The 19,854-nt window shown below is 49.7% G+C and overlaps 1 protein-coding gene across 1 annotated transcript in view; it reads right to left on the bottom strand.

Moving 5' to 3' along the window:
* The window catches only part of dnajc17 (DnaJ (Hsp40) homolog, subfamily C, member 17), a 37,478-nt gene extending 18,169 nt beyond the window's left edge, over nucleotides 1-19,309 (bottom strand). The window contains exons 1-10 of the mRNA XM_083683595.1: nucleotides 19,160-19,309; nucleotides 12,369-12,438; nucleotides 10,065-10,123; nucleotides 9,868-9,955; nucleotides 9,067-9,143; nucleotides 8,232-8,352; nucleotides 7,121-7,170; nucleotides 3,850-3,927; nucleotides 1,537-1,617; nucleotides 727-858 (exon numbers count right to left, since the gene is read on the bottom strand). Of these exons, the coding sequence (XP_083539721.1) occupies nucleotides 727-858; nucleotides 1,537-1,617; nucleotides 3,850-3,927; nucleotides 7,121-7,170; nucleotides 8,232-8,352; nucleotides 9,067-9,143; nucleotides 9,868-9,955; nucleotides 10,065-10,123; nucleotides 12,369-12,438; nucleotides 19,160-19,240 (837 nt within the window). The 5' untranslated portion in view covers nucleotides 19,241-19,309. The remainder of the gene's footprint in view (nucleotides 1-726; nucleotides 859-1,536; nucleotides 1,618-3,849; nucleotides 3,928-7,120; nucleotides 7,171-8,231; nucleotides 8,353-9,066; nucleotides 9,144-9,867; nucleotides 9,956-10,064; nucleotides 10,124-12,368; nucleotides 12,439-19,159) is intronic.
* Nucleotides 19,310-19,854: the final 545 nt, after the last annotated feature.

Here is a 19,854-nt window from a genome sequence, read left to right as displayed (position 1 = left end):
TGTGTGAGTGTGTGTGTGTGTGTTTGTGACTGTGAGTGAGTGTGTATGAGAGTGTGAGTGTGAGTGTGTGTGTGTGTGTGTGTGTGTGTCTGTGTGAGTGTGTATGAGAGTGTGTGTGTGAGTGTGTGTGAGTGTGAGTGTGTGTGTGAGACAGTGTGTGTGAGTGAGAGATCAAAGAAGACCTGAAGATTAGAGAGGAGGAAGCTGCCAGGCTAGCAGTCAGCCCGGGCATCTCTCTGGATCGAGGGGAGCAGCCTTTCGTGCCAGCCTGCTATTACGGCATGCTGGTTCCTCTCAGGTTGGCGTGTGGTTCTGATGGAGAACAGCATTCCAGGGGTCTCCCGGGTCAGGCCCGTTAATGAGAGACGGGCCAGTGGGCTCGGGCCAGCGCCGGGGCCAACACACAACCCACTCCAAGGCAAACAAACCTAAGCCCATTTAACCAAACACATTGTTCTGGGCCAGACGAGGGGAGTGCAAGAGCTGGGGCAATATTTGCTGCGCTGATACCGCACGAAAATAAAACCCCAGAAGTTTACATACCACTCTTTGCGGGATGGTGTTGAGGAAATTATATTTGAATTGGAAGCCGTCTACAAGGGGGATATCTTGTAACACGGGGCTTACGTTACAGTTCAGGGGAGAAAAGGAGAATTAAGGCTAAGTACTTTCAAATAGGGGAGAGGTTGCCCTGCTTGTGTGTGAGTGGCTTCTAGGTTACCATACCTGTACAGGTGTAAACTGGCCAAGGGTGCTGTGACCCTGCGACACTGGTATCACAACTTCAGGTTGTCCCTCGAGCCACGAGATCTTCAACGGGTTTCCCGTCAGCCCAGTCTCGTTCTTACATGCCAGTTCCTGGAGAGAGGCAGAACCGATTAGAGACAGGATCTGCTGACAGGCCGGTCTTTCTTCTCTCCGCCACCACCAAGTACAGTACCAGAGAATCAGTTTCATGGAGTGTATTGTGTCTTTCACCCAAGCCCTGTGTTTGTGTATGTGCGTCTGTGTCTGGTTGGCATTTTTTATTTGAAACACACACACGAACGCACGCACGCACACAGACACAGGCGCACACACACAAAGGCGCACTCACACACGTATGTGGGGTGAACTTTAGCTACCCCAACCCCCCAAGCAGCACAGAGACCCTGAAATGTGCAGACAGAGACCACAGGCCCCGAGCCGGATTCCCTGGGGGAAGGCAGACATGTTCTTTTGAGGGGAACCACACAGCGCACCAGAGTACCACAACAAAACAGCACCACGACAACAAAGGGCCAGAGGACCCAGACGGTCGGAACAATGGGGCCGCGAGGGCCCTCCGTCCCCTGGTTCCAATATACAGACACAGAGAGGGGAGAGTCTCCAGAAGACGAGAGGAACATCTAAATATACGTGTCTAAAACCGGACCCTAAAGCTTGGGAGATGATGAGACACATTTTCAGAGACAATCCCAACAAGAAAAACATGTAGTAAGTCAAGAGTCGGTGCATTTCATTGAGGAAACCCACTGAATTGGTGGAGTTACTTACAGCCGCTTTGACGGTTGCAAATTCTACCACAGCACTTCCTTTCTTCTTCGTTGATGTGAGAACATTCAAAACATCGCCGTACTTGGAGAAAGAAAGATAGAGAGACAAAGAGAAGAGAGAAAGAGACAGTTAAAATAACACTTTAGTGTACTTTATTAGTCCATGGATTCTTACTACTGACCTTGTCCAGGTAGCCAATGACAACAGGACATGGTGTGGAATCGGTAGCGGGAGGAAAAACATAACGTACTGTAAGGAACATTGTCGAAAAATGCATTTCACGAACCCTATCCTAAATTATTTCAGAGAAGAGGCAACCTCTGCAACATTTTAAAAGAGACAACATGTTTGAGACAATTTGTTGTAAACTGTATATGTTTCCATGTTTCCATCAGACAAAATCTTGGACTTCTTCTGCTAATGTGGTGAGAAAGTGCAATAAAACATGTTCTGGTCCAGGCTGAAATTAGCTGTGGCCATCGTCCAGTTCCCTGCCAGTAGGACTGAGAACAGGGAGGCAGGGGAGGGACGACCTCTGACAGAGAGAGAGAGAGAGAGAGAGAGACAGATAGACAGACAGAGAGAGAGAGAGACAGAGGGACAGAGAGACAGAGAGAGAGACAGACAGAAAGAGACAGATAGACAGACAGAGAGAGAGAGACAGACAGACAGAGAGAGAGAGAGACAGAGGGACATAGAGACAGAGAGAGAGACAGACAGAAAGAGACAGATAGACAGACAGAGAGAGAGAGACAGACAGACAGAGAGAGAGACAGACAGAGAGAGAGACAGATAGACAGACAGAGAGAGAGAGAGACAGAGGGACAGAGAGACAGAGAGAGAGACAGACAGAAAGAGACAGATAGACAGACAGAGAGAGAGAGACAGACAGACAGAGAGAGAGACAGAGAGAGAGAGAGAGAGACAGACAGACAGACAGACAGAGGGACAGAGAGAGAGAGAGACAGACAGACAGAGGGACAGAGAGAGAGAGAGGGACAGAGAGAGAGGTTGGAGGAAGGTTGACAGGGCTTGGACTGCAGCACTAGAGTAAAAGCTGATTCCTCTCAACTGCAGTGTAATTACAGAGGGGTCTTTCTTGGCTTACGGAGAGCCTCCTTTGGGCATAGAGGCCCGGAGCAGAGGGCCTGTGGCTGATACTGTATATGTCACCTGTTACAGAGGCCCCCGGTCATTAAGCCGTCTCCTAGCACAGAGGAGAGACTCAGAGAGAGGAAAGAAGGCCTCTGAGAACCCAATTCCTGGGAAGTCTGCATCTCTGGGAACAGGACAGGCCAGGAATGCTAATGGACGCTGAGGACACTCTGGAGCGGGCCAACAGTGACAAACGAGAGTCTCTGTAGACCCCTATTCCATAAATCCAAATATTTTAATACGTCTCTTTTTTCCCCCTCCAGAGTAGATTTAAGGTTGTTCGTGTCCAAAACACACACACGGTCTCTCGTTCCCACACAGAGGACTCCACTCCCAACCCGCAACCGTTACCTGCCACTCATCAGTGCTCGCCATGTCAAACAGCTTCGTTTTTTCACATTTCAGTCCCTTAACTTTTAAGACAAAACAACAACACTCATTTTCCCACAATCCTTTGACCCAGCCTCCCATGCCTGACTCCACACTGATTGTGCGTGCGGAGGACAAATTGGACATTTAACCTTTTTCTTTTTTTTTTTCGAGCGCTTGACGTCAGTGACACTTGGACTTGCCCTATCCTCATTCCTGCACAACCCTCCGCCCCACCAATACGCCCCGTGGCTGCTTTCACATCAAGGTGGTACAAGGTTCGCATGAGAAGAGCACATTTCCTAGCGAGTCCCCTGGCACTGATAAATACCCGCCCACTAACAGGGGCACTAACAATGGCGTGCGCCGTTTTAAGAGGGCACTGCATTGCCCTCAGCGCTTTTTCACCGCTAGAAAATTTAACGGGGCTTGTATAAAACGGGGAGAAATAAAACCATCTACAACACTGATGTCATGCAGATCTCAAACGTGGACACCAGGCAGGCAGGTCTCGGTATGTGAGAACTCGCAGGTTTGAGAGGACAGAGAAGAGGCCTCCCAGATAGTAGACAGAGACCTTGAGGTTCAATCATAAATAATAAGTAGGATTATACAACCCGTTTTTTCCTTCTGCTCTTTATCTACTAAAATCTGAAAGTTAAAATATAAGGCTCGTCATTCCAACGTCTAAAAGATGCATGTGTGTGTAAAGAGCGAAGGTTTCTGGCCTTGAGATTGAGATTTCACGGTGTGATAATGTTTGGTAATTCACTTTTAGAGCATACCCACCTTTTGAAGAAGGCTAATGAGGAAGTCTTGAGAGTAGCCCCCATTTGTGGTGTCCTCCTTTTTACACTTCCACTTCAACTGGACAGAGAGAGAGAACAAACAGAGTTAGGAGACAGAGCCAAAGAGACAGAGTTAGGAGACAGAGTTAGGAGACCGAGCCAAAGAGACAGAGTTAGGAGACAGAGGACCATTGGTTGAGGATTCTATTAGTTGATTAATCTACCGCTTAATCTATTAGTTTTTCTATTAGTGGATTAATCTACCGCTTAATTTATTTGTTTTTCTATGAGTGGATTAATCTACCGCTTAATCTCATGTGGACATGTGAAATCTTTGCGTTTTTTTTATTATTTTTTTTTAATCTTGCAATTTATGTGGTCAGCGATTTTCTTAACATTTCTACCCCCACTACCCCTCTGTACAGTTCCTCTACTGTTAATATTAAGTTAAAAAAAATGTAATCCTTCCTTCTTCTAGAATTGTGACTGCCAAGGGCACCTGGTCCTAGCATAGATTTTTTTCTTATGACTGATGAATAGATGATTCACTTACTTTAGACAAATGTACTTGTTGTAAGTCGCTTTGGATAAAAGCGTCTGCTAAATGTCCAAAATGTAAAAAAAAAAAAAAAAAAAAAAAAAAAGAGGCAAAAAGTCAACAAAAAAAAAGGTCCTAGACATGAAACCAACATGTTTGGGGGGAGTAGAAGGGCAAGTTAACAATGAAATGATGTGGTCCTCTGTGGCTCAGTTGGTAGAGCACGGCGCTAACAACGCTTAGATTGTGGGTCTGATTCCTGCTGGGACCATATATACACTGACAAATGTATGCACTCACTGCAATGTAAGTCGCTTTGGCTAAAAGCGTCAGCTAAATGGCATATATTATGATGGCCTCCACATCAAAAGTGCAAATTCCCATTCCCATAGATTAAGAGAAAAGGGTGCCAAGCTGGTTAAACCGAGCCCTCTTGGTACAACACTCGTTTACTTGGCTCCATGTCCCTCACTCCAGCTTTAACTTGGCCTTCTGATGTACAGTTAAACAGAACATTTAATCAAAAAATGTGTTGTCAACTAAAGCATTAATCTATTCATATTCACAGCCATACTGTAGAAAAAAAGGTACTGAACCCATTTGAAATCACCACGCGTGAAGACGAAACCTCACACTAAATCAACAGCGTCTACTACCTTGTGGACACAGGAATGATCAAGCAGGGGTTCCGCCGGTTTTAGCCCTTTAGATAACGTGGCGAGAACACACTGGCAGTGTCTCCTTCTGATGACACGCGTAGATTAGCATGGTATGAGCCCCTGCGCTGGGCCAAGGAGCACGGCGCTCCAGGGGGAGGTTGTTAAAGCTCTTGGAGTCGTCCCACCACCACCTGGGAGACCTGCAGTCAATTTCCATTCAGCTTGACGTGCTATGGAGGAGACGGCTAAAATTAACAAAAACAGCCCCTCCTGGCTCCGGACCGGAGACAACGTGCTGACTCAACTGCTAACCACAACGCACGGGGAACCGTCCGGGCGCTTCTAATCGGCAGGTAACACGAAACAGATCGATCCCGAGACAGATACCTGTGGAACGCCGCAAAAGAGATGGTCGCTAACGTAGAAATGTGCGAGAGTGATTGTGAGAAAACCTCTGAGAGATCTGATGCTTATCAGCCGGTACCATGGAGGTCATAGAACCACAATGATCTAATGGTTAATGGTTGAAAGTGTACTCGATTCAGGGTATCCCACCTCTCCGAGCGGTACATCATTTGATTTACAAATATGTATTCTTATCCGTGCCTAGTAGTCCCATGAATAAGAAAAGTTGTGCAACAATTGAACTCCATTCACAAGCCCAGCAGGGTCAAGTCCTTATCTCGTTAACTATCTGGAGCAGTAATATAAATGGTGAGCAGCGAAGGCCTGACCGGGTCCAGCTCCAGTACTCTGTTCACTGTCAGAGGAAAGGCTTTCTCGGAATTGCCCCGTCTAAACAGTTTCTTTATGCAACAATTATTTCTAAAATGTGCTTTCTCCTTCCAAGGCTGTTCGCCTCTACCCAACGATAACCTTGTACCCCATTAATCTTCTAACGAGGCAGAGCAGGTCTTGGGTGATACCCAAGTTTCAGGCTGCCGCCACAGCACATTGCTGAAGTAGTTATGTTGCTGGTAGTCTAAACAATTTTAAAGAGATTGGAGTTCCCTGGCAACAACTGCTCTGGTCCATTTGATTCCTAGGCTTGCGAAGCCGCAAATAACAGAAAATATTTTAGAACAAAAACAAATACCCTCACACGAAAAACAATGAGAGGTCATATTTCAAAGGCCCCTGTCAAAGGATCTGCCATACTGGGGAAGACGACAGTGATTAATGATCAAATCCCATGTAGCATTGTTGAAATGCATGAGGACGGTTAAAAAAGTCAGGATCAATGTACCCGATACTGATGACTGATTTCCGACATTTGGTGTAACCTCAAATAACTTCAGAAAACATTTGGTAAAATGATTACATTTCTGTTGTTGGTAGATGAAAATCTTTGGATTGTTTTTGGATCGGTTTTGAAAAATAAAGCACTGATAGTATACCCAGAATTCATAGCATCGCACAAGCTTACAAAAGGAAGTTATTATATGCTGAGGCCAGAATCGATAAGACTTGAATGCTGTTGACTTTTAAGACATGCAGAATACATTAATTTGACGTCTATCAATATTAGTCATAACAAAACCTTTAATAACTGACGTTATTGGGTTTGATACCGATTTCTTATGTGTTTTCGGAAATCAGTGCCTTTAAGACTCTTAGGCTGAGAGCGATCTATGAAATAATATTCCCATGTTTGTGAAAATGACATGTAATACCATAGTCTCAACGCTCTGCCCTGATGTTTGTTTTCCTAAGCGAACACACAAACTCTGAGGGACTCTTTGGGGGATACACCGCTGCTGATGGCGATCAGACATTTTAACAAGATTAAATACAAAAACACATTAGCTTCCATCCCCAGTGTCCTCTAATGCAGGGGGATTGAGTGGTTTCCAGAGGAAACATAATCACCCGCTCTTTACGTAGTTACAGCTCTCCTGACAATGGCCCTCATTGGAGGAGTGGAACGGACAGGGGAGCAGGGCACGTGCTCATTGGAGGGGAGGTCTCCCCCTCCCTCTCTCTCTCTCTCTCTCCCTCTCTCCAAAAATCTCAACCCCCTAACCCCGACCCCTTCCTCCCATCCCCAGACTAAAAACAATATTAGAACATCTTACTTTTAATTTTGGGGTCACGTTGCTCTTGGACTGCCTTCCCAATGCCGAGTCTGTAAGGAGAAAAGGAGAGAGAGGGGGAGGGGGGGGAGAGAGAGGGGAGAAAAGAAAACAATGTGTATTCATGTGAGAGGAAGATCTGTGATCAGGGTGGGCTGCATGACAGTGGTCAATGCACAATTGTCCCTAATGGGAGCGATCATCTTGCGTAGACATCAGTCACAGAGGACACCTCTTTGGCCGTCCATCCCCCGCCGCACTGGCTTGGCGCTCCGCTGCTGACCCCGGCCTCCCGAGTCGGAACAGGGCGTCATTCCAGGAAAGGCCCGTAGAGGCCCAATAGCGTGCGAGCGCTGGGTCTCGGCGAAGACGTGCTGACCTTGCCTGACTGAGTGTGCGGCCGCAGCAGGGGTCCACCTCCCCTTCAGAAGACCAAGTTTTTCACCATGCTTTCTCAAGGCTCGGGGCCAGACATCTTTTTTTCCCCCCTCCAATGCTAATATGATCTTAAGAGGTAAAATGCTTTGTGGAACAGATTCATTTCAGTATGTGTGTAATGTCATGTCCCTACTCCAGAGCCAGTTCTCCACTGTGCCAATGAACTAAAATAGGTCTTTCATAGGGAGCAAAAAACTGTTAGAATGCAGTAATGTTACTAGCAACACAGCATAACATAGCATATTCCAAGAACGTGGTCATGGTCGTTGCTGTCCAAACAGGCTATGAATCATTCCAGGTGAACCATCCACTGCCTTGTTGACCAGCCTGGTTGAGTTGACAGTCTTGGCAGTGTTACGTTGTGTTATGCTGTGCTGTGCTGTGTTCGGGTTGATCGGTGTGTGTGTGTGTGTGTGTGTGTGTGTGTGTGTGTTGTGTGTTGTGTACCTGTGTGTGTGTGTGTGTGTGTTGTATACCTGTGTGTGTATGTGTGTTGTGTACCTGTGTGTTGTATACCTGTGTGTGTGTGTGTGTGTGTGTGTGTGTGTGTGTGTTGTGTGTTGTGTACCTGTGTGTGTGTGTGTGTGTGTTGTATACCTGTGTGTGTATGTGTGTTGTGTACCTGTGTGTGTGTGTGTGTGTGTGTTGTGTACCTGTGTGTGTGTGTGTTGTGTACCTCTGTGTGTGTAGTCTGATGTGTGGTGTTGCTGTCCCTCTCTCTCCCTCTGGATCTGCTCCTTGATCAGCCTCTGCTCCTCCTGCAGCTGCCTGGAGCCCTCCTCTCTCAGACGGCTGACCTGATGGGGGACGACCACAGTTACACACAGGCTTCACGGGACCAGGATGTTGGCACCACAAGACCAAACCCTAACCCACCACAGGGACAGGTGTGTGTCAAAGACAAGTGAAGCTAATATGGCTCCACAACCATATCACGACTCTTCCGTTGCCTTCAGTGTAGAGCGAAGGTCTTTTACTTGGTTTGGCAATAATGTGCCATCAATTGGACTGCAGTAACACCACCTCATTACAAGACTAGGATAGAACACTGCCACCTACTGGTGGTAATCCCCCTGTCACTCACAAATACACATGGCCAGTAATTACACACATTATGCACGCTTAGTCATGACTCATCTAAAAAGCATACAAAATGCTTTATTTACCACAAACTTTATGAGCAAAGTGCACCAAGTCATGCAACATAACCTAATGAGAAAGTGGATGATAATGACACGGTAATCAAAAGGCTTAAATGAGATTGAGTTTGCGGCTTTGTACTTCGCCCAAGTCTTTTCAATTTCCAAGTCAAGAGAAATAATATTTGACAAACAACAGAATACAAACAGCCCTCCATGGGCCCAGCTTTGAGGGGTGAGAGAAGGCTGTTACCCTCAGTGGTGAGGCTTCAGGCCAGACTGTGTGGGGAACAGCACTGGGGATGAGAGGGTGCGTGCATGCAATAGCATCCTCATCCTCCGGGGATGACATCAGTGTGGTGGACGTCTTACCTCCTCCTCTAGCGTTCTCGTGATGGCCGCCTCGTCTTGGGTCTCGGCCTCAGCTCGCCGTTCCCTGGTCTCCAAATCTGTAAGAACCCCACAGGCATACGCACACACACACACACACACACACACACAGACGCACACACGCACAGACACACACACACGCACAGACACACACACACACGCACAGACACACACACACACGCACAGACACACACACACGCACAGACACACACACACATGCGCACACAGACGCACACACAGACGCACACACACACACGCGCGCACACATGCATACACACACACACGTGCACACAGACGCACACACATGTATACACACACGCACACACACATGTATACACAGACACACAAAGTTAGGATCATCCTGATGACCTGCCTTGAGTTTGTGAACACAGTGTTGGCTGTGTGTAAAGATGTGAGGAGGGAAGCTGGGAAAACAGATTAGGAGAGGAGAGGAGAGGAGAGGAGAGGAGGGGAGGGGAGGGGAGGGGAGGGGAGGGGAGGGGAGGGGAGAGGAGAGGAGAGGAGAGGGGAGGGGAGGGGAGGGGAGGGGAGGGGAGGGGAGGGGAGAGGAGAGGAGAGGAGAGGGGAGGGGAGAGGGGAGGGGAGGGGAGGGGAGAGGGGAGGAGAGGGGAGGGGAGGGGGAGGGGAGGGGAGAGGGGAGGAGAGGGGAGGGGAGGGGAGGGGAGGGCAGAGGAGAGGAGAGGAGAGGAGAGGAGAGGAGAGGAGAGGAGAGGGGAGGGGAGGGGAGGGGAGGGGAGGGGAGGGGAGAGGAGGGAGGCTCACCTAGCTTGATTTTCTTTCTCTTATCGTCAAGCTTACGGTTCCTCTCCTCCGCTTGTTTCTTGGCAGCGCAGATCTTATCATAAGCAGCCTGAAAAAGAGGAGTAGTGGATAGTTGGATATGACTGGAAACTGAGTGGAGATGTGTGTGTGTGTGTGTGTGTGTGTGTGTGTGTGTGTGTGTGTGAAACGGATCTTACCCTGGCAGCAGCGTCTGTCAGCACCTCTAAGGCCTGGGACAGCTGGTGAAAGAGGTCAGCTGGAGGGAAGAGATTCAATAACAATAATACATACTTGCACAGGACATGCGGTACATGGAGGCCTAACCCTAACCCTAACCCTAACCCTACAGCCTCTCAGGGAAGGGAGGACTGGCTGAGAGGGGGCCAGGACATGCGGTACATGGAGGCCTAACCCTAACCCTAACCCTACAGCCTCTCAGGGAAGGGAGGACTGGCTGAGAGGGGGCCAGGACATGCGGTACATGGAGGCCTAACCCTAACCCTAACCCTACAGCCTCTCAGGGAAGGGAGGCCTGGCTGAGAGGGGGCCAGAGTCGGATCTGTAGAATGTCAGCTTTAAGAACAACAGTAAAATGGAACAAAGGTTAACAATGCAAAAAGAAAAGCCTCAGTAATGATACCTTGGTGAGCTTCTAACACGCGAGGGCAGGTTAGAGGAGGGGGGGGAGGAGAATAGAGAGGGGGGGGAGGGGGAATAGAGAGAGAGGGGGGGGGGGCGAGAATAGAGAGGGAGGGGAGGGGGGGGGAATAGAGAGAGAGGGGGGGGGGCGAGAATAGAGAGAGAGAGAGAGAGAGAGAGAGAGAGAGAGAGAGAGGAGGGGAGCGAGAATAGAGAGAGAGAGAGAGAAAGAGAGAGGGGGGGGGGGGGGGGCAGCGAGAGACCAGGGGGGCTGTGCGTGTGGAGGAGGGCGGAAACGAGGGGCGTCTGAGCGAGTGGAGCGTGTGCTCTGCGGGACGTCTCCGTGCCAGCGCGCCGGGACCCGGGGCCGACATAAACGGAGACATTTCCTGCGTTAAAAAAGGTGCCTGGAGTCTCACGAAAACCCGCTTCCTCTAATGATCCGCCCGGCACTTTCCCCATATAAACCCCGGGCCTCTCAATCTATCTCCGATTAGAGCGCCCCGAGGGGTACCATGCAACCCCCCCCCCCCCCCACATCTCCATAACCTCCCCACTGCGTTTAAAAAAGGTGGGCCACAGGGGCAATCACCAGTACCATGAAAGCCCCCCCCCCCCCCCCCCATAACCTCCCCACTACGGCTCCGGCTTAATCACTCACTTATGGGGGTCTTTTTTCCCTTTGACGAGGCTCTACTGTTACTCCCCGTGAGGAACCCTATAGCAAACACAGGACTCTGGAGACCGCAAGGCCAAGTGGACCGGGGGGGGGGGGGTCAGGTTACCTCCACACATGTAACAGGCTTGAATGAAACCATGCTGGAGTGCCCAAAACACACTGCCTAAGCTAAGCTAAGCAGTGTCACAGCACAGGGGGTGCATGCGAGGGAATGGGGGGATGGAGGGGCGGGTGGGGGAGGTGTGGTTGGGGGAGATGGAATACGACCCCCACCTAACCTCACCGCCCCCCCCCCCCCCAAACGGCTCTCACCCCCCCTTGGGGTCTGTAGTCCCAAGTCTCTTCCCCTCTCGTGTGAGCGGGTAAATCTGTGCATGTGAGAGAGTTGCAGAGTCCTCACCATCTCCTTCTCATTTCTGGGAAACCGACCCGCCGTTTTATTCCACTCAGCCCCCCCATTACCCCCTCGTTTCCCATTTTTGCCTTAATCAGGAATTGTCTGAGGCATCCAGCAACCGCAAAAACCTCCCTCGAAAACATGCCTCGCGACCACTATTTTTCTCCAAAAGGTGCCTCTTCCTCTTCCTCCCCCCCCACCCACCCCGACGAAGAATTACATTGAAATATCCGCGGCTGATTGTTGACATGTTTGTTGGCGACAGGCCACAGAGGGCCTGGGGGGGTATTGGGGGTCTGACTAAGGAACCGCTGGTCGTGCTGTCTGGCTGGCCCTCGTGGTTGGGGGACTTGTGGGGAGGCGCTGGTTAGCTGGTCTGTGGAGGATTGTGGCTGGCTGGGCCGTCTGGCAGGGCTGCACAGAGGAGCTGGTACTCTGGAGAAGGTTAGGGCTCCGGTCTAGGGGACGGCTGTATGTAGTATATAGTATGGCCTATTGGGTTAGGGTTAGGGTTAGAGTTCAGGTTCGGGGAGGGGATGTCACCATGACATGTATTCTGTTGCCCATGTACACCGTGTGCTTCTGAGCACCCAGGCTGCCCACCCAGTGACCTGTAGACACATTCCATTACCTCAAACGGTGGCTGGTCTGAGCCAGGTATGCGGCTAACGATGACGTCATTACGTACACCTGCTGTGTACAGTTTGGATGTGTACCTGTGTGGATGAGGTGGCAGCGAATTGACATTGGGCCTTCAGTGGACCTGGGCTGTTTCCCATCACTCACCTGCTTTTGGGTTGTCAGGGTTCTTGTCCGGATGGCATGTCAAGGCTTTCTGTCGATAAGCTTTCTTGATCTGCAAGAGAAAGAGACAAGATAAATTAAACCAGAAAAGTATGGTTTCTCAATCAACCATGGACCATATTTCCACCCCCTGCAGGGTATTTCACCATGCCTCCATGGGACGATCCGGTTTTTTTTACAAGCTTGACTTTTTCTGTTGTTGTGTGTTGTTTAGAAGTCAAGAATTGTTTTTCTTGAAAATCCAAACCGCTGTATGAATCTTGGCACCTTGAATCTGAAATATACTCCCCTGATTATGCTTGTTCACGGTATCACTGGCGTGAAAAGTGAAATATGCAAAAAAAACACTGATCGTGCCATGGAGACATGGTGAAAAACAGTAACATTCGGTATGAAACTGCAGGGGGTGGAAATATGGTCCATGGTTGATTGAGAAACGGGCTTCGAATCAATGTGGTCGCAGCAACATCTGAAGGCAATGTTTGCTGTGGTGTCATCTATACAACAAATCCTATTTGTTGATTGTGTACTTAGACAGCTACCTTTTTTTTAAGAATTCCAGAACACCACGAGGAGCCAAATCTGACGGATAAATGTGGCCTGGGTGGGTTGGCAGCAAGGGATTAGACAGTCTTCATTTAAGCCAGAAAAGTACTACAATAACACGCAAACAGTACACCATTGTCTATCACAAAATCGGGAAGGCAGCCATTAATATCTTGGGTCTGGAGCCAAAACATTTGAAAAATATGAGAGGGACCAACTGAAAAAAAGAGAAAAGAAACAATTCTTTGGAGCATTGTAATCTCAACAGAGGTTTCATGTCAGCTCCTTTCTTTCTTTCCTTTTTTTAACTCTATGTTGTTCTGTGGAATGTTAACCGCGCCGCTCCGCGGCCCTTCTGGGCGAGTTAATGACAACGTGGTTTTCATTAGCCGACGTCTGCTCCTCCGGAGGGGAAGCAGGGCCCGTTGAGAGGGCTCTCCGAGGGGCCGCCGAGCCGCGAGGCTTTTCACACCGCTGCCCTCCCTCAGCCCCTGCCCGTCTGTCACCCGTGGCAACGTTCTGCAGGCTTTCACCTCTCTCCCCTCGGTGCCAATCAATCAATCGATCGATCGATCAATCACACCGTAGCTGCGTCCGACTGTCAGGCTGGGAGAAAGCAGGAGGTCCTTTCTGGGGCACGTCTGGAAGGTTTGCGTTGGACGCCGTGTCCTCTGGTAACGTTTCCCTGTGTATTGTTCTGCACTATTGTATCTGTGGGATGTGCCAAAACATACAGAACCAGACTGAGTGACTGAGTGACTGAGTGACTGGCTGAATGGCTGACTGACTGGATGGATGGCTGGCTGGATGGCTGGCTGGCTGGCTGACTGGCTGACTGGCTGGCTGGATGTCTGGCTGGATGTCTGACTGGCTGGCTGAGGGTTGTCAGTGAAGTGAAGAGGATGTGGTAAAGCATCAGCACTTAGAGGGGACATTTTAACTACCCAGGATGAGTTTCCACTGAGGAAGTTTGAGCTTGACCCGGGTGATGGTCTGGTGTCCTGGAGGGGGGAGTGGAAGGGAGTTTTGCATGTGTGCAATCTCTCCGAATGTTGTGACTTTTGACCCAGTTCAGTGGGAGGGATCACTGGGGCTAAACATCATTAGCGCTTGGCACAGCAGCACTTCCTAAAGACACCAGGCAACACGCAAGGCCGTGGAAGCGGGCCAACTTCAGGAAGACGCTCTCCCCTCAGCCTCCTGTCACGATCCAGCTCCCTCTTTTTTACCTCTTTTCTTTCTTTTCTTTTCCTTTCCTTTACTCTCCAGCCACTTGCCCCCTTCGGCCGTTCTAGCCTTTCTTGTCCTCCTCTCCTCTCCTCTCCTGAACACCGCCCCCCTCCCCCTCCTCCTCCTCTCCTCTCCTGGACACCGCCCCCCTCCCCCTCCTCTCCTCTCCTCTCCTGGACACCGCCCCCCTCCCCCCCTTCCTCCTCCTCCTCTCCTCTCCTGGACACCGCCCCCCCTCCTCCTCCTCCCCCTCCTCCTCTCCTCTCCTGGACACCACCCCCCTCCCCCTCCTCCTCCTCCACTCCTGGACACCGCCCCCCTCCCCCTCCTCCTCTCCTCTCCTCTCCTGGACACCGCCCCCCTCCTCCTCTCCTCTCCTGGACACCGCCCCCCTCCCCCTCCCCCTCCTCCTCCTCCTCCTCTCCTGGACACCGCCCCCCCTCCTCCTCCTCCTCTCGTAATCTGTTTTCCCAGCCTTCAGCACATGGCTAGCACATTGCCTCAGCCGGTGAGTCAGCGCAGCGGCAGATGTCCTGTTGGGCAGCGACAGGATCACTCCTGAGTTACGCACTGCCTCAGCCTGCCCCTGCCTCAGCCTCAGCTTGCCCCTGCCTCAGCCTGCCTCAAGGAAACACACCAGTCTCCAAAGGTCAGCCCATGTCCTCAACTCATGGTGAACTAGTCTTCATCCCTTCATCACACCATCCAGCTAACGTAGATAAACATGCCTCTGCGTCTGTCGTAAACGTGGCAGATGTTGTGACTGGACAACGACAGAGAAGCCAGTCATCAAATATCTGCGTTGGTGAAAAGCATCCAGGCTTAAAATTGTAACACCATCAGTCAAATGGAATCCCAAGGAGAGTCCCTCTCTCATTTCCCTTTAACTGGCTCCATGGAGAAAGAGGCCCTTATTTTCACCTCCTGGACAGCAACGGGGCTCAGGGGCAGAGGTGGGGGATGAGGGAGGGAGGGAGGGAGGGAGGGGGAGAGAGAGATGGAGTGTGTGTGTGTGTGTGTGAGAGAGAGAGAGAGGAAGGGAGAGAGAGAGAGAGAGAGGAAGGGAGAGAGAGAGAGAGAGCAGTAGGGAGAGAGAGAGAGAGAGAGAGCAGTAGGGAGAGAGAGAGAGAGCAGTAGGGAGAGAGAGAGAGAGAGAGAGCAGTAGGGAGAGAGAGAGAGAGAGAGAGAGCAGTAGGGAGAGAGAGAGAGAGAGAGAGCAGTAGGGAGAGAGAGAGAGAGAGAGAGAGAGAGAGAGAGAGAGAGAGAGAGAGAGAGAGCAGTAGGGAGAGAGAGAGAGAGAGAGAGAGAGAGAGAGCAGTAGGGAGAGAGAGAGAGAGAGAGAGAGAGAGAGCAGTAGGGAGAGAGAGAGAGAGAGAGAGAGAGAGAGAGAGCAGTAGGGAGAGAGAGAGAGAGAGAGCAGTAGAGAGAGAGAGAGAGAGAGAGAGCAGTAGGGAGAGAGAGAGAGAGAGAGAGAGAGAGAGAGAGAGAGCAGTAGGGAGAGAGAGAGAGAGAGAGCAGTAGAGAGAGAGAGAGAGAGAGAGCAGTAGAGAGAGAGAGAGAGCAGTAGGGAGAGAGAGAGAGAGAGAGAGAGCAGTAGGGAGAGATCCCTCGGCGCTAATAACAGCTCATTTTGATGAATGCGTGCAAACACGGCTGAAGCAGAGGTAGGACGTACTCCAGGGTTTTTACAGCGCTGGGAGCCAGCGGGGGTCGCTGGGGCTCCATAACACCGCCCAGACCAGTGCCAGGAACCTCCTCCCCTTAACCCCTCGACAGTTCACGACCCCTTTTCAACAGTGGCTACCTTAAATCAATTATAAAGAGGGCGACCTCTTAACAGACCCTGTGAACCGTAAGACCAACTAGCCTCAGCCTGGGCTACAATCCATCCCTCCTACGCAGCAGCGGGCCGGTTAGATCACCAGGAGTACTAAACGCTGTACAGTAGCCTAATGGTCGGGGCCTGGTGAAATCAGGCTCCCACTGCCACCCGCTGCCTGCCTGCCACGGTCTTTACTGCAAGCACACATCTTGTCCTCATTACCCCAGTCTGTGGTGCCGATTACAGCTGACAACTGGCCCCGGTACAGCCACAGCGAGGCCCCAGCAGGGCCCACATGGGTGGCTGATTAGCTGCCTGCTATGCCATGGGGAACATCCTCCTTAATTACAATGATCTGGCATTTATAGAACATTATCAGCTGGAGGAAAAGCAAAGCATGCAACCAGGAGAGGGAGGGAGGGAAGTGAAGGAGGGAGAGGAAGGGTACAAAGAGAGAGAGAGAGAGAGAAAGAAAAGGGAAAAAGAAGACGGGGCAGCAAGAATGGGGGAGACTGTGTGTGTGTGTGTGTGTGTGTGTGTGTGTGTGTGTGTGTGTACGCATGTAAGATGGAATCGCGGTTCAGTTTCCAAGATGCTCACCGAGCGAGTCTAACTGGCCTGACAGGAACATTTGTTTGGGACAGTGATATCATTAGCCTGAGTGGGGCCTGCCAAGGGCCTCCTGAGAAACCCTTCTTCTTCTGCATGGATATCACAGTGAAACGCAGCCCGCCCGGCAGGGGGGGTCACTCACCACTCACCGCTCCCCCCCCCTCGGCTCCCACAGCTACAGTGAGTCAGCTGGTTTCAGCCACGGCTGCTGCAGTCAGGTGACCAGCCAGACGCTGGGAGCGGGAAGACCTCAGCCTCCTCCAGTCAGGTGACCAGCCAGACGCTGGGAGCAGGAAGACCACGGCCTACAGCACCACGGCCTACGGCACCGCGGCCTACGGCACCGCGGCCTACGGCACCGCGGCCTGCAGCACCACGGCCTGCAGCACCACGGCCTGCAGCACCACGGCCTACAGCACCACGGCCTACAGCACACGCATACGCCCCATGTCGGCATGGGTTCGAATCCGGCCCGTGCCCTGCTGATGTACCCTCTCCTCCTTACTTTCCTGTCTTTCTTCACTCTCTCTATCCAATAAAAAAAAATATATATATATTTTATATTATGGGACTGCCCCACTCACAAAAAAATAACCTTTTAAAAAATAAAAATAAACAGCTGCTTGTGAATGCGGTCTGTACATAGGCAGCTAAGCCTAGAGTACGTCCATATAAGGAAGCAATCAGGCTATAGGTTGGCGCTATTGTGCTTCAGTTTCCCTTTAAAGGTAGTCGGCCAAGGGAGCGATACCAGCATATGCTTTGTTGGATTTTGTTGGTAAACAGCCTTAATCTAAACTGTCCCCCCATCTTTCTGCCCCCTGCGGTTGTGGAAAAACACCTCTGGTTTAGTCATACTGACATGCATGAGCATGGAGCTGAAAAAAATTATAGCTGGCCCGCTACACAACACTGCAGAGCAATCTGCCGCAAAGCATCTCCACATAATGACTCACTCAGTGATGTCCATACACCACAGGTCCTGAGCTACTGGCTCTCTGGCCTTCATATCAGCAACACCAAGACGAGAGGAATGTCAATACCAGAGATAACAACAGACTAATTCGAACCAGGAGGAGTAGCAGGAAGCAGATCTACGTCAGAGAATGGTTTACAAGCTGTGGCTAAGCCCACATTAACATGCTCTTGGAGGGGTTTTGTTTCCCCTCCCGATGATGAACAGCAGTAGTCCCGGTAGAGCAGCGGTAGGCAAACACAACTGTGACCAAGAAGCAGGGGGTGCTAATCCGCTGACATCTGTCTTCGTAAGATTGCGCCGCTCGGTTTTCGAGCCTCGTAAAGTTCCCCACGCACTGCACGGTCCACTGCGCGCGCTGCGGCTCACTATCTCCCCTGACCATCAGCAGACCTCACAGAACCAAGGCTCCCCCATTGCGGGTACTCTTTTCTGCCCAAGCCGCAACCACTAACTTCCCCAGCATACTCCTCTGGGGCGGATGAGACTTTGAAATCCAATTAAGAAATTAACTTCTTCCCTCCATTTGGCAAAAATGTTAATTCCCCTCTGGCCTGCGGATTTTAGGAGCTGGAAACTCAGCAAAGAGGTGGTCATGAAGAAATGGCTGGTTTGGGGACACACATGCATCTCCTATGGATGATGGCTTTCGGCTGGGAAAATGGGACGAAGAGGAGTGGGGAATCTTCCCAGAGCAAACCCAATATCCATGTCTGCACATAATGTCATTCAGGCTACATTCGGTTTCAATTAGGTGGAGCAGCCTTGTGTTTGAGCAAGCCATCAAACATGATACTTGTTTAACATGCAGATTACAGTGCCATATTTTATTTACAAACAAAAACATATGATCCAAATATGACGGCTTAGTAATCATACGAATGACCTCGCTTGTCATCAGGTTTCTTAGCAGCCCTACAGACAATCAACAGACACACAGAGCCCCTGAACATGCGTGCAAGTGCACAATCACTAGTTATGGGGTATGGTCTATTCCTTAAAGCCCTTAAATTGTATTTGGTACCGTGACCAGGAGTTGTTGGCCTTCGCTGGCGTGAAACCCTCACCCTCTCAAAAAACATACGAGCTACACCTGCTGTTATAGTCAAAAAGGCAACACAATTTCATTCCTTATAATTACGGATGGCGCTCTACCGCCACTTAGTGGCCATTTGAGGGTATTTGCTATAGCTGATTGTGATTCAGGCAGTGCTCCTGAACTACCTCTGATACCCATCTCCCTACATGAAGTGGCAAAGGATTGGACTAGTGAGCTGACTGGGCATAACTAGCTGTAACAATAGTTAGCTAGCTGTACTATTTAGCAAAACCCTACCAATAATAGCAGCTTGCTTGCTGGTCAAATAGGCTAGTAACCGTTGGACACTTGCTGGACCAATAATCATTAGTCCAATTAGTGTTGTACACCAAAGCAACCAACTCACTTGACTAGTAATACTTATTTTAAAAGATGACTATTTACTGTCCATGGCTAGATTAATGGAACCAAGCAAGCCAGCTAGCTGGTTTACCAGCTTGTATTAAAAACATGTAGCTAGCAAGCAATTTGTTCTCATCACCACATACCTCTTTCGCTGTCGCAGAGATTTCAATACCAAGTAAGCCATACAGATCCATCTGCAAAAGGTCTTTCGTTTTTTTTGACATTTTCTTATTGTGTTGGACAAAATAATACTAGAATAAACGTAATGTTAACGTTTGTTTTAGCAGCATGTGGGTTTGACGTTTCAACTCGGATGTACTTCTTCCCAATGGGTCTTTCGCAATGGACGATGGGAAGTGTAGTTCAATAGCACAACTCAACTCTTGGGGGTACAGTGTGCGCAAAGAGGATTAAACCTTACTGTCTTTCCTGTGAATGTTTATTGTGGAATAAATTATGTAGTCCAATTGAATGACAACAGTATTTTTGGTAACACACGCTGTGTTATTACACAAGTGGAGTAAGTTATTACACAAGTGGAATCAGGAAGATTATTCCTGTGATAACACAAGCTCACCTCCATACAGTATGCAATTATTAAAGTAGTTCGTAGTTATTAAATAGGGGCCTAACATGTGACCTTATTTTCCAACATGTACTGTGTTAAGGGTGTTGTTTTTTTTCTTTCAAACGAATAGCCTGATATCCTGGTAATTTTCATGATCACATCCTCAGAAACAAACTATTAATCTAAATATATCCTCATAAACGTCACCCTTTCAATGTTATATGTATATTTACCAAGCCATTATTCTGACTTGGTGATGTACAAAAGTTT

The sequence above is a fragment of the Argentina silus genome (assembly GCF_951799395.1).
Source record: "Argentina silus genome assembly, chromosome: 13".
In the NCBI taxonomy this organism is placed as follows: domain Eukaryota; kingdom Metazoa; phylum Chordata; class Actinopteri; order Argentiniformes; family Argentinidae; genus Argentina; species Argentina silus.
This window is presented reverse-complemented; position numbering and strand designations above follow the sequence as displayed.